The sequence below is a fragment of the Eumetopias jubatus genome, unplaced genomic scaffold, assembly GCF_037043125.1.
Source record: "Eumetopias jubatus isolate StellerSeaLion01/CBP00866 unplaced genomic scaffold, mEumJub1_p1.0 scaffold_16, whole genome shotgun sequence".
NCBI classification, from domain to species: domain Eukaryota; kingdom Metazoa; phylum Chordata; class Mammalia; order Carnivora; family Otariidae; genus Eumetopias; species Eumetopias jubatus.
In genome coordinates this window covers 17,101,556-17,115,589 of record NW_028274822.1, presented here as the reverse complement: position 1 = coordinate 17,115,589, position 14,034 = coordinate 17,101,556, and the positions used below count along the sequence as shown (strand labels likewise).

The 14,034-nt window shown below is 40.6% G+C and overlaps 1 protein-coding gene across 1 annotated transcript in view; it reads left to right on the top strand.

Annotated features, from left to right (window-relative positions):
• The window catches only part of MALT1 (MALT1 paracaspase), a 59,462-nt gene that overhangs the window by 32,129 nt on the left and 13,299 nt on the right, over nt 1–14,034 (top strand). Inside the window, exons 8-9 of the mRNA XM_028102874.2 lie at nt 1,017–1,049; nt 6,629–6,832. Of these exons, the coding sequence (XP_027958675.1) occupies nt 1,017–1,049; nt 6,629–6,832 (237 nt within the window). The remainder of the gene's footprint in view (nt 1–1,016; nt 1,050–6,628; nt 6,833–14,034) is intronic.

Below are 14,034 nucleotides of genomic sequence, written 5' to 3'. Positions count from 1 at the left end.
TATTTCAGGAAAACTTTTGCGAGAAACCACCACTAAGCTTCTAAGATTTTCCTGGCCCCCTCTTTCATTATATCCTTATTCCTCAAGAATCAAGAGATGCCCCCAACACTGAGTTTTTGAAAAAGAAAATTTGTAATGAACTTTTAATAGATTCCAGTAGTTACATATATTATTAAGAATGCAAACAGAGTTACCCTGTCTATAATAGTAGACATGTTATTGACTCAACTCCCATCTTTCCCTGCATCTTTTCCTGCATGGTCCTTGGGATGGGAGGTTTTTTCATTTTATGTATGTAGATGGCAAAGAGTGTGGACTGTGGAGTGAAACTTACAAGCTCAATTACTTTGAGCAAATGACTCAATCTCCCTGTGCCTCAGATTCCTTATCTATATTATGGAGGAAGTATATACCTCATAGACAAGGTGAGGCTTATCTAAATCCATTATATTTAAAACACATAGAACAGTACCAGGCAAGCCTTCAGTAACTGCTAACCATTCCTGCTACTGCTTAGTACCACCCCCACCATTTCCAGACTCATTTCTCCCTAGCGTATTAGAGATTACTACCCCCAGCTATGGTCATTAATTACCAAAACAGTCCCCTGTCCTGATTCTACTCTGTCCATCAAGGTGTATTTATCAAGAATATTAGGGGCACCTGTGTGGCTCAGTCGTTAAGTGTCTGCCTTCAGCTCAGGTCATGATCCCAGGGTCCTGGGATCGAACCCTGCATCGGCCTCCCTGCTCAGCGGAAAACCTGCTTCTCGCTCTCCCACTCGCCCTGCTTGTATTCTGTCTCCCGCTGTGTCTCTCTTTGTCAAATAAATAAAATCTTCAAAAAAAAAAAGAATCTGAAAATATTAAAATTATTAGTTAGCTGTTAGAAACCACATTCTGTCTTTTGATGCTGCTGATGTTATTGTTCATTGTTTCCATATATCTTTAACCCTGCAGATGTTTGTATCATGAACAATAACACCTTATCTTTATTATATTTTTATATTTTTGTAGACAATAAAGAGCAAACAACTGATCAGCCTTTGGGTGAGTAGAGCTTTAAAATGCTTGGTCCAGGGGTGCCTGGGTGGCTTGGTCAGTTAAGTGTCTGACTCTTGATTTTAGCTCAGGTCTCAGTCTCAGGGTCGTGAGTTCAAGCCCCACATTGGGCTCCATGCCTGCTTAATAAGTGTAAATAAAATGCTTGGTCAAAATAGGGGCGCATGGGTGGCTCAGTCAGTTGGGCGTCCAACTCTTGTTTTCAGCTCACGTCGTGATCTCACAAGAGTCTGCATGAGATTCTCTCTCTCCCTCTCCTTCTGCCCGTCCGCACCCCACTCGCAAGCTTTCTCTCTCTTTCTAAAGTCAATAAATAAAATATTTTTTTAAATAAGTAAATAAAATGCTTGGTCAAAATGCAGCTTTATAATGCTTTTATGGTGGTCATGAGAGGGATTCAAGACATTTTAATTTGACATTATAAATATTTAAATGACACTGAGACCAAATGTTTTATTTTGGATATTTGTAAAAGAAATTATAGAACAGGGATCTTAAAAAGATTATGAATTCAGTTTCTGGGACCTAGTCAACTTCTGTGGAGCAATTTCTTTGTTTTGGCAGCATGCAAACAAACAACTAGGTAAACAAGAAACTTGCACATGTTACATAGAAGTGATTAATCCTGTGTCTTAGGTTAGAGATCGGGGAAGCAGCAGAGAGGTTGCAGTAGCAGCTTTATATTTTAAAGAATGAATAGAGGGGCGCCTGGCTGGCTCGGTCAGTGGAGCATGCAACTCTTCATCTCAGGGTTATGAGTTCAAGCCCGACCTTGGATGTAGAGATTACTTAAAAATTAAAAAAAGAAAAAAAGATGACTAGAAGGACCTTCCAGACAGAGGAAGCATGAAATTGCAAGCACACCATTGTAGAGAATGAGCCGGTATGTTGTATTTTGGGAACTGCAAGTAACACACAGTCCTCTAGATCACAAAGAGAAGGTGGGAGAGAAGTCGGAAAACGCCAGCCCAGGAGGAGCCCCGTTTCTCATGCAAGCCATTGGAAGGAAACTTGTTGGTAGAGGGCTGTGATTTGTCTCTCTGAAAGGCCAGCCTTGTAGGGGTGGAGAAAGTAAACTGGAGGGAGACAATGTTTTGGTTAGGAGAAAAATTAGGAGACGGTTGCAGTAGTCTAGATAAGAAATCATGGGAATCTAAACAAGATGGTACCAATGCGAATGCAGAAGACCGAGCAGACTCTGAAGACCTTTAGGCGATGGAATCAGTAAGCCATTCTCATGACCTTGGCTATAGGGCATAAAAAGTAGAGAGGAATCACCATGCCTGCTTGGATTCCTGGTTGTCCCACTAGGTGGGCAGTAATAGTCCACTGAGTTAGAGAATACAGAATGGAAGGCAAGATCCAGAGGATAGATGACTGTCCTTTTGAGACGTAACCTGTATGAGGTATTTGATCACATCTAGGTGAAGATATACAGCAGGCAATTGTGTATATGGATCTGGAGCTCTGGAGGGGTGGGGGGGGCAGGATTACAGGTAGAGTTAGGAGCATCATCAGCATAGAGATGGAAATTCAGACCAAGTGGTAGCATACATGAGATTACCACAGGCCACAGGGAAAAGGGCACAAACTGGGTAACCTTTGTTGGGGGGGTGGGGATGAGGAGGGGAGTCCATACAGTATTTTTTAACAGAATCAATTGTCATTAATCAGGTGTTATATCAAAATTTAGATTTCTAGGTTCTTTTGAAAAGTGGCAGCTCTTGAGGGGTAGCTGTGCTAAATAGTGGCTGCCCCCTTAGAAGGGTCTTGTACTCCTCTGTCTTCCCATTGTACAACCTTGGGCCTACTTCACTCTCTCCCCCTCCCTGTCCTCCCCTCCTTCCCCACGTGGTCTTGCCATGTAGCTAAATTTTTTCTTTACATGGTGTCTGGGTCTCAAAAGTGGGAGTCGTCTGGACTTCCTAAGTTTAGACCCAGAACTGGCAAGTGTCACGCCAAATTATGTTGTTCAGAGAGAATCACAGGGCAGCCCAGATTCGGGGTGGGAGCTGGCTTGCGGGTCTGTACCCTGAGGGCAAGGATAGCGTGGCTCCTTGGAGGTCACCACACCTTCTACCACATCTGGAGAGGTAGGCTTGGATTTGACTTTATAGGACATAGAAATTAAAAGATTTTGTGCAGACCAACAAGGACTGTATATTTAGTCAAATTTGGTGCTGATACTCAATTTTTGATAGCCAAGTGTTTTTACACTTAACAAATACCTAAATAGCACTTAATCTGTATCAGGTTCTTTTCCGGGTACTTGGGAATATTATTTATTTTAGATGAGGTAAGATGAGTAACACACTATTCAAATAATTACACATGGAATTAATACAGTAACATTGTACCGGTTTTTGAAGAATACATCGCATTAAGCTTTGGAAGATGCCTAGGATCATGTAGTTAAAATAGCTTTCTGAAGTGGTTTTATTATTCTGTTGCTTAATCAACTGGCATTTTTGTTTCCTTTTTCCAATAAATGGTTTGTGTTCAAGAAGTTGTGGGTGGCTCTTACAGTAAATGTTTTTCTTCAGAAGATTTCTTCCATCTATTTTGTCATTTGCAAGCCATCATGAATTGCTTGTGTAGTTGTTATTTTGAAATTGTCTTTGATTCCTTGCCCTTATCTCCCCAACTTTGCATTTTACGCTTCTTTCTCTGTCGTATCTCTCAAGTCTGGCTTTTCCTTTTCCTTTCTACAACCAATTCCTGGCATGGGTCTTTGTCATCTCTTATGTTGACCACTGCGGTCTGCTTCTCTATTCCAAATGCACCCCAGTTCCCCTTTCACTCAGGAACTGTTTCACAAGTAGATTGGGCAAGGTAAGATTTACTTACCCATTATCTTTATTACCATTACACTCGAGAAAATGCTCTAAGACATTTTAGGAATTGGCTGTTAAAAACTGTCATTGGGGAAAATTCTTTTAAGGCACTAGGGTCAACTATTGATACATACATTTTGAGCCACATAGTTCTTAAATTGTTGAATCCTGGCCTTCTGTAAACTGTACCGCGTGTTCTTTCTGAATAGATGACTAAATCCATGAATAAAGAGTTGACATTAGCAAAAAAATGCTTAGTTTGAAAACTGGTCTTTTTCCCCTAGACTCCAGTGATTTTTTTTTTTGGTTATATTTCTTATAATTGTTTTTTGCCAGTAAAACTTAGTCTAGGATGTATATTAGAATTAAATTATTAGGGGCACCTGGGTGGCTCAGTCATTAAGCATCTGCCTTCAGCTCAGGTCATGATCACAACGTCCTGGGATCGAGCCCTACATCGGGCTCCCTGCTCAGCGGGAAGCCTGCTTCTCCCTCTCCCACTCCCCCTGCTTGTGTTCCCTCTCTTGCTGTCTCTCTCTGTCAAATAAATAAATAAAATCTTAAAAAAAATTATAATATTCCATAAAAAAAACAACAACTCTGATTTACAAACACTTTACTACCTGCATAACTTGGGGACCCATGACTTGGGCTGTAGCGTGTAAGCCACACACACATTGTCTTACTTCCCCCACTTAGAGGTAGACTGCACTGAGTCTGTCACTGTATCGACGGGTCTAAATTCTGATGGGGTTGATGGACTCAAAAAAAATGCACTGAGAATTTTCTTTCTGTGGATTAGCCAGCTAACAGTTTTGCCAGACAGTGGGTGCTTTGATGTAAGAGCACGGATCTAGTTTATTTAAGAAGAAATTAAAACAAAAACAAAAAAAAGTAATGTTAAGTTTTATACTGCCTCCTATTGAATTCTGTCCTGAGTGTCCTCAACTTTTTCAATGATTTTTAGAACGAAGGGCAGTTCAGTAGACTTTATGTCTGAATCTTTGTGTTTTAAATAGTCTTGATAATTGACCTTTTCTTTTGAATAAAAAATTATCATTTATGTAGGCCTTGAAGTGACTTTTACTGAATTTTCTAATTTAAGTATCATTTCATTTTTTTCTAAAATACATATACTTGGGCGCCTGGGTGGCTCAGTTTGTTAACCGACTGCCTCTGGCTCAGGTCATGATCCTGGAGTCCCAGGATCGAGTCCCGCATCGGGCTCCCGGCTCGGCGGGGAGTCTGCTTCTCCCTCTGACCCTTCCCCTCTCTTGCTCTCTCTCTCTTTCTCTCTCTCATTCTCTCTCTCTCAAAATGAATAAATAAAATCTTAAAAATAAAATAAAATACATATGCTCATAGGAATAGGCAACTTGCAAGAAGCCTCTAAGACTGTGAATGTAGAATAAAGATGTCATGACAGAAGGATTGAGGCTTTTCACAAAGTGGGGTTTTCTTTCAGTCTGAGAGAGCCCCGTTCTAGAGCTGGCACTGGTTTTTCTCCAGACCTGGCTTAACACTAGACCTAAATGTTCTGTGGTCAGAAAAGACATTTTACCAAAGAGTTTTCATCAATTTAATGATTTGAAACATCTGAAATTCTACCCCATATTGCAGACATCAAGTCAGCGATGGGATTATTTATGCCTGTGTCAATCTCAGGAGAGTAGTCTTCATAATTTATAAAGGAACTACTGAGCAGCGTTTAGTGACAGAGGATGGTTACCTAGTCCTGACCTGTGTCAGTCGGCAGCTCCCAATCCTGCCCCGTGCGGCTCCTCAGGCAGTTGGCTGGGCTCTGCCGGGGGACCTGGTTACAGCTTGTCCGCTGCTCCCTGGCGCCTCGGGCCCGGTTTGGACCAGAACCTGGGCTGCACGTCGCCACTGGCGGTCCTCACAGGCTCCTTCCGTCTCCGGCCTTCGTTCACTAACTGCACCCCAGATCAGCCTCCTGCAGCCACTTCAGGACAAGCTCTGTGTGTGGTAAAGCTAGCTGGTACTTTCTAAGGCATAGGTGTGGGTTTGTTTGCCCCTTAAAAACAGAAATTCCTCATACGAGACTACATCTTTGAGCAAATTCTCTGCACTAAGGTCAGAAAATAAACTGTTAAGATATTCATACAAAAGGTCTTCACGTATCCCTAAGGTCACCCAAACAGGATTTTTTTTTTTAAGGAAGCCGAAAGGAGACAGTACATCAACTGAAAAAATACAGATAGAGTTCTTGTTAAGTCCCTGCTTTTCTGTCCTCTTTGGTTTTCCCCTTACTTGCTCTGATGAGAATTCGTCCTGTTCCTCTTTTTGGTATTTCTTTTGTTTTTAGCCTCTTCCCACTGTCAGCAAAACAGAACCTAATTTGATGGGAACCCAATTTACTAACATTGCTTTTTAAAATTTGCTCTAAAAGTCTAGTTGAATATTCTTTGTTAAATTCTTTACTAACTGAATAAAAGTATTAATATTTGTTACCATTACGCTTCATATGCTGCTCATAAATATCCTTTGCCTGGTTCTCAAAAGCATCAGTACGTTCCATTTCATCAGTTACCAACGTGTGTTCCTCAGGAGAGTATAATGTATAAAGTGGTCTATAAAAAGTGATAGTTCTAAAATGAAATTAAATAATGAGATCTTAATGGTAAAGCATGTCTTATAATTATACCACTTCCATAGGTTTTATTTTAATCTTTATATCCTCCTCTAAATCCCCCCTCTTTTTTTTTTTAACAGCAAAGGACAAGGTTGCTCTTTTGATAGGAAATATGAATTACTGGGAGCACCCCAAGCTTAAAGCTCCTTTGGTGGATGTGTATGAATTGACCAATTTGTTAAGACAACTAGATTTCAAAGTTGTTTCACTGTTGGATCTTACTGAATATGAGATGCGAAATGCTGTGGATGAATTTTTACTACTTTTAGACAAAGGAGTGTATGGTAAGATATTTATAATCTTTGTTTTTATAATTATCCACTCTTCATTGTACAAGTTAGGTTAAGAGATAAAAATCAGAGAAGGGTGTGGTAAATACGTCCAACTGAAGAGTTTTATTCTTGTAAAAATGATGGATTTGATCTTCATTCTGTAGTTCCATGGGAATTACTAATTAGCTCAACGTCTTTACTCTTATGTCTTTTGTTTTAGCAAAACAATATTGTTCTTATTAGAATTCTTTCTTACCTTAGGTGATTGTTTTTTATTGATAAGACTCAAGTACAGTGAAGCTCAATGACCAGATGGCACATGTATAGTCATATATGTACAGTCCTGCTGTGTGCATGTGTGTGTGCGTGCATGTATGTGCATGTGCGTGTGTGTGTAGTACAAAGGGAACCAAGTGTACATTCTGTATGTTTTATTCCTTTTTCTGACTATTGCCTGGTATTTTCTAGTCCTTTAATGGGAACTGGAATTTAGCAAGGATATGTTGGTGAATGAAGCATATGAAAACAATTTGTCAATGAAAGCTCTATACAAACATAGTTAAATAAAGGTGGACCTCCACAAAAATTCTAATGGTAAATTTATAATCGTTTTTCTCATTCTATCATTTAAATGTTAAGAACACCACATTTATGGTAAAGATTTTTTAAAGAGCCAGAATATGCTGTCCATAGTAATTTCTTTGGTAAGTTACTTGTAGAAGCACGCACGAAAGGCCAGCCGGTGGGATTATCTGAGCTGTATCTCCCAGGGTGTGCGCACGGTGGTACCATGTGCTCACAGCTGACTGCCAGCACAGCGGCATCTTCAGGCCTGTCATTAGGCATGCCAGTGATAAATAGAAAGTATCAGTTTAGTTTCTATATTTTTCAAATTATTTTACTTCAATAATTTCTAATAATTTCCCCGAGCAGGGAGTGCGATGCGGGGCTCGATCCCAGGACCCCGGGATCATGACCTGAGCCGAAGGCAGACGCTTAATGACTGAGCCACCCAGGCGCCCCTGATTATGCTCATTTCTTACTGACATTATCACCTTAGCTTTAAGCCCTTTGTCTAGCTTTTTATTTATTTATTTATTTATTAAAGTTTTTATTTATTTGTCAGAGAGCACAAGCAGGGGGAGTGACAGGCAGAGGGAGAAGCAGCCTCCCCCACTGAGCAAGGAGCCCAATGCGGGACTTGATCCCAGGACCCTGGGATCATGACCTGAACAGAAGGCAGACACTTAACCAACTGAGCCACCCAGGCGTCCCTTGTCTGGCTTTTTAAATCAAAACTTTTAATTGCCCCTGCAAAGTCAAGAATCAGAAATATTAAAAAGTATGTGGCAAGAACAGCTGAGCTGAGGGCGCCTGGGTGGCTCAGACGGTTGGGTGTCTGCCTTTGGCTCAGGTCATGATGCTGGGGTCCTGGGATCAAGCCCCAGCAGGGAGCCCACTTCTCCCTCTCCCTCTGCTGCTCCCCCGAGCCTGCTTCTCCCTTTTCCTCTGCTGCTCCCCCTGCTTGTGCTCTCTCACTCTCGCTGTCAAATAAAAAATTAAAAAATCTTAAAAAAAAAAAAAAACAACTCAGCCGATGCTGAAACTTTGCCCCAATATAAAAACATCATCTTGGAGTACAGAATATAAAAGCATATTAAAGCAAAATGGGAGCTGAAGGAAGCTAGAAGCCTTTTAAATCCTACTGATTTGTGTCTTAACAGGGTGACTGCATTATATTTTAAAGTTTTGTGAATACCCCAAACATCAGGCACACCTGCATTAAATGCGTAAAAGTGTGGTAGAGGCCTGAGGGTGAGGACCCTCCTCCTGCACTGTGCCTTTACCTCCAGTTGGCAGCCCCAGGTCACGGGTAATATCCTGCTGGGTGGGAGAGGCCGAGGCAGAGCTGGAGGAATTCCAGCATGAACAACTTTAGATGTGGAAAGCACAGACACTCAAGTTTATGCCCTTTTATATCCTGTTGCCCGTGGGTTTGTAGAAGAAGCAAAAACTGCAACAGAACAGAAAATAGGTAATTCACTTTTAAAATATATAAAACACTCTAAGAGCAGGAATAACTGATTTCTACTACATCTCCTTACAGACAAATGAAGGTAAAGATTTCCAGTTATTATATGTAGATGGCTACCATAGAGAGTAACTCTTTGGCTCGATATCTCCCCCTTCCCGGTGCCTTTCTGTATTCATCGCTTGCGGCAGCTTCGCTGTGCTCTTGGGGAGAAGGATATTGAAGGAGTCTGGTCAGAATATGGCAAAAGCCTTATTTACTCTAGAAGAGTCGTTCGGCTCAGCAGAGCTGAGTGGTGAAGCAGGAGGCCTCAAGTAAGCTCGTTCATGTCCAACGCTCTGGCCTTTCTGCTGACGAGCGTATAACTAGAACCAAGTTAGTTAAGTTTCATAAGCCAAAAAGGATTTATGAAGTGGGTAAACTAACATAAAATGAGGTGATTGCAGAATAAATAAGACAAAATGGCCCGCTAAAAGTATTGTGGCTATTGTTGTAATTTCCTGAATTCCATTTTTCCTTCATCTTTAGATGGGAGATTTGAACCAGGTGGCATTCCACTTCAGGTCTCAATTAGAGAGACCCGGCTTTCATATGTCATTAATATATTAAGGTTCAGCCCAAGAGTTCATTTGAAAAAAGTTTTTAAAATGTTAGTGTAACATCAAAAACTAATGATGTAATGTATGGTGATTAACATAACAATAAAAATTTAATTAAAAATAAAAAGTGAAAATAAAAGTGAAGCCATGAAAAACCAGTACGCTGACGTTTTGTATTTTCTAGAGCAAAGGTCCCTAGAAAAGCAGCAGTAGATTATTAAGAGACAGTGCTGTGGGGACACGGTGTTTGACCTGGCCAGCATCCAAATTCTGGCTCTGTCATCTATTCGTCAGTGTCTCAGTATTTCCATCTATAAAAGGGGGATGATAATACTACCTCCCTGGTTATGAGAAATATGTCATGAGGATTATAGGAGGTGATAACTGGATAATTAAAGCACTTTATTCAAACAGGGCCTGGCACAGAGGAGGAGCTGTGTATGTTGAGATGGTGGCCGTGGTCCTCATCAGAGCACTGTGCTAGATGCCCTGCAGCTCAGCTCCAGTGGGACAGTCTTCCACTGAAGCCATTCTTTTCTCTGTAGACAAGAATACATATCTGTAATAAACTATATTCTTGGAAATCATGTTCCCAAGAAATAAAATTCCCTAAGAGTCTAATTGATAGGATTGTATTTCTAACCATGTTAAAAATTTTTGTCATTTTTTTAAAAGATACCTATTTTGTGCCTCTGTCCTTGAGTAATGGGATAATCGACTGATAAGGAGTACTAGAGATACAGTTCTTAAAATACCTTGCTTTGGTCTAGTTTATTTTACGTAAAAAAAACCTCCCACAATGTAATGTAGACTTTGATACAAAATGCTTACACTTTTCGTAAATCATTTTCAGATGGACAAGAGGTATTTCGTTCCAAGTGCCTTAGTTTTGGCGATTGCAGAGGAGGACATACGGCATTGAAATAACAGACCACTCTTAGGTTTCCGTGGTTGATGAAGGATGAACCTTCCTTTGAAGTTGGTGCTTCTCCCAAGTTACAAGTCTTGATAGAGACAGATGAGTTACATGATACAGTGGGGGCAATCCCCAAGCTGGCTGGCTGGCTGGCTTAAGTAATACCAGTTGTAGAAATGCTACCATTTCTACTGCAAGTCAGACCCTTTATGGAATGTTTTCCAGATCTACTTCTGTCGTGATTGGTTTGCACTGTTAATTTAATGCATTTTCAAAAAGTGTGTGCTGAGTTTCTTCTTGTATCCATAGCCCAGATAAAGGAGTGTGTAGGTATTGAAGGAGATACAGAAAATAAAGAACATGATTTATAGTCTCAAAATTATAAGTCCCTTAATATAATGAGGAAAAAAAATGCTTTTTTGAGTCCAAATACCTATCACCTATATGATTTTAAGCAAATCATTTGATCTTTTTAATTTCCTCAAGAATAAAATAAGGTTATAAATCATTTAAAGGTTGCTATATGGATTAAAATCAGTTCATGTATATGAAGGTGCTTTCAAAACCATGAAAAAGCTATACCAGTGTGTAAGATTAATGTCTATTGTGATTTTTATCCAAGAAATTAAACCTACAAAGAACTGTAGGGTGTCCCAGGGTGGTGCTGCAGGGCTTCAGAGCGGGGCAAGCCTGAGGTGTGTCAGAAAGCTAGAAACTGGACGATAACCTGCCAAGTGTTCTGAGCCTGAGAAGACCCTTGAGGATTTGTCATGATCTCGGTGGATGGGAAGGAGATGGAGTCACCAGAGCAGGGTCATGAAGGTTAGAAATAAGCAGAGCTTGCTTTCAGAAGCGGTGAACAGACCGATGGGGAAGACCATCCCATTTTGTATGCAGGTCCCCCGCTACGGGAACGCAGAGCACTCCTGTGACACCTTCCATAAGCCCAAGTGGCCTACGGTGAAAAAGCACTTAGAATGCATTTGTATGGAAAAATTTTTGAGCATTCCCAGACCCAAACAGACTTCTCTAATATCTAAGGACACATCTTGCTAACAGATGCACGACACAAATGGAGACAAAGCCCAGAGGCTCACAGACACCGTTCACAGCTGGGGATGCTGCTGAGGTGCCCAGGGAGGTTCCCAGGGAAGGAGCCTGAAGTGCTGCTCACGCTGCCCCTATGGGGCTCGTGCTCGCTGCAAACACATGCTCAGTGCTGTTTTTGCTTTTGCCTTTTTTCGTCAAAGCAAAAATCCTCTTCAGGTTTCTTTTGATTAGCAAAAGTAGATACTAATGTAGGTCTTCCGTGAAAGCCAAGTGGTCTGAAGCAAACTTAAAAAGCAAGGGGTACCTGTACTTGACAAAGAAGTATACATTTCACACTTTTGAAGCATACAATTCAGCAGCTTTTAGTATATTCACAGAGTTGTGCATCAGTCACCCAATTCCAGAACATTTCCTCACCTCAAAAAGAAGCCCCATGTCCATTAGCAGTCACTGTTCACTCCTCCTTATCCCAAAGCCCTGGCAACAACACATCCACTTTGTAGCTTTATGGATTCGCCTTTTCGAGACATTTCATAGAATGGAATCATTCCATACGTGTCCTTTTGTGTCTGGCTTTTTTCATTTAGCATAGTGTTTTCAAGATTCATTCATGTTGTTGCATTATTTTTATGGCTGGATAATCATCTGCTGTATGGGTCTACCACATTTCCACTCATCAGATGGACATTTAGGTTGCTTAAACTGTGTGGATGTTATAAATAACATTGCTATGAACATTCGTGTACACATTCTTGTGTGGACACACATTTTCAGTTCTCTTGGGTGTATGTACCTTGGATTGGATTGCGTTTGCTGTTGCTGGGTCATATGATAATTTTGAGTTTAACTTTTTGAGGAGCTGCCTCAACTCTTTGCAAGGTGCGTGCACTTTGTTGTATATTGTATAGTCCCACCAGAAGTATTCTATTTTCCCACCGGAAGTAAATGAGGTTTCCACTTTCTCTACATCCTTGCCAACACTTGTCACTGCCTGTGTTTTTATTATAGCCACCCTGGTAAGTGCAAAGTGGTGTCTGCTTTTCATGTACTTATTTGCATTTGTATATCCTCTTTGGAGAAATGTTTATTCACATCCTTTGCCCATTTTTTACATGGGTATTTGTCTTTTTATGGTCAAATTGAAGAGTTTTTTATGTATTCTAGACACGGGTTATCCTTTTAGATTCATGCTTTGCAAATATTTTCCCTCATTCTTCAGGTTTTCTTTTCACTTACTTGATCTCCATTGCTTAGTGTATTATATCTACTTGCTGTGTCATGATTTTCAAAATGCTCCCTATCAGTGCACTCTCACTTCCATTTACAGTGATAATTGGATTCCTTGCCCAGCTGGTCTCCTTTCTATGAGCTGCCATTCTTGGTCCTCACCTTGTTTCTGCTCTCCCTGCCTCTCATGAACCTTACTCTTTCTCTGCCTTTCTAGATTGCACCCAGGCTCTCAAGGCCACCCACTGCTGCTTCACCTCACACTGATTCCTCTCTGCACCCTATTCCTATCGGACTGGGTTTCCTTAATCACATAATTTATGGTATTTCATTATGTGCTGACTTTCTTTGTTCTTTAACAACATGAGCAGGACTGAATGAGTTGCAAGCTCCTTGGGGCAGGAACTTTGTCTTTCTTTTCTTTTTCATTTCTTTCAATGCCTACATGATTTCATTCAGGGCACAGATGAGATAAAATAAACCCACACTGAATAAATGAATGCACCCATTTTGTCATTTTTTACTTGAAATGTTACATATGAAAGAACCATGTTTCTCATTTTAGTAGGAGTTCCAAGAAAAGTAGACCGGGGTCCGGCCCGCTAGGACCAAATGAAGCACGTTGTTTTAGTGTTCAGAGCCCCATTCTTTGCTAGGAATAGGGACTATGGATACAAAGGATTAGCTTTTCTGTTGTTCCCTAACGCCTTTTTACTGTCAACGTTAGAATACCATAGAAAGAAGTCATCATATCCAGAATTCTGAGAAAGCAATGTTAGTGGGCCCTAGAGATTGCATGCCCAGGGGAATATGTCTTCACAAGTATTTCTATCAAATATTTTTATAAGGAAGCCCATACTGATATTCTGGGGGAGTTTTCATACAGCCAAAACAAACTTCAAGAAAATCTTCAGAGTTGTTTGGTGCAGTTTTTATAGTATCATTTCTCAGTAAAGAAATAATGACTCATTTATGGAATACTAAAAGAAACCCAAATTTTAGATTATTAATTCAAGAGACTCTAGATGGAAAATTAATGATATTTATATCTCATAACAAAAAAAATAATCCATGAAATTAGATTTCTCTTCTCTGCTTAGAAAAAGCTACATTTAGGGGCGCCTGGGTGGCTCAGTCATTAAGCGTCTGCCTTTGGCTCAGGTCATGATCCCAGGGTCCTGGGATCGAGCCCCGCATCGGGCTCCCTGCTCCTTGGGAAGCCTGCTTCTCCCTCTCCCACTCTCCCTGCTTGTGTTCCCTCTCTCGCTGTGTCCCTCTCTCTAAAATAAATAAAAATTAAAAAAAAAAAGAAGCTACATTTATATTTTTATAGCCCTTACTAACGTTGTGTGGAAATGCCTGTGGAATTTCTTATAGTGGATATTGCCAT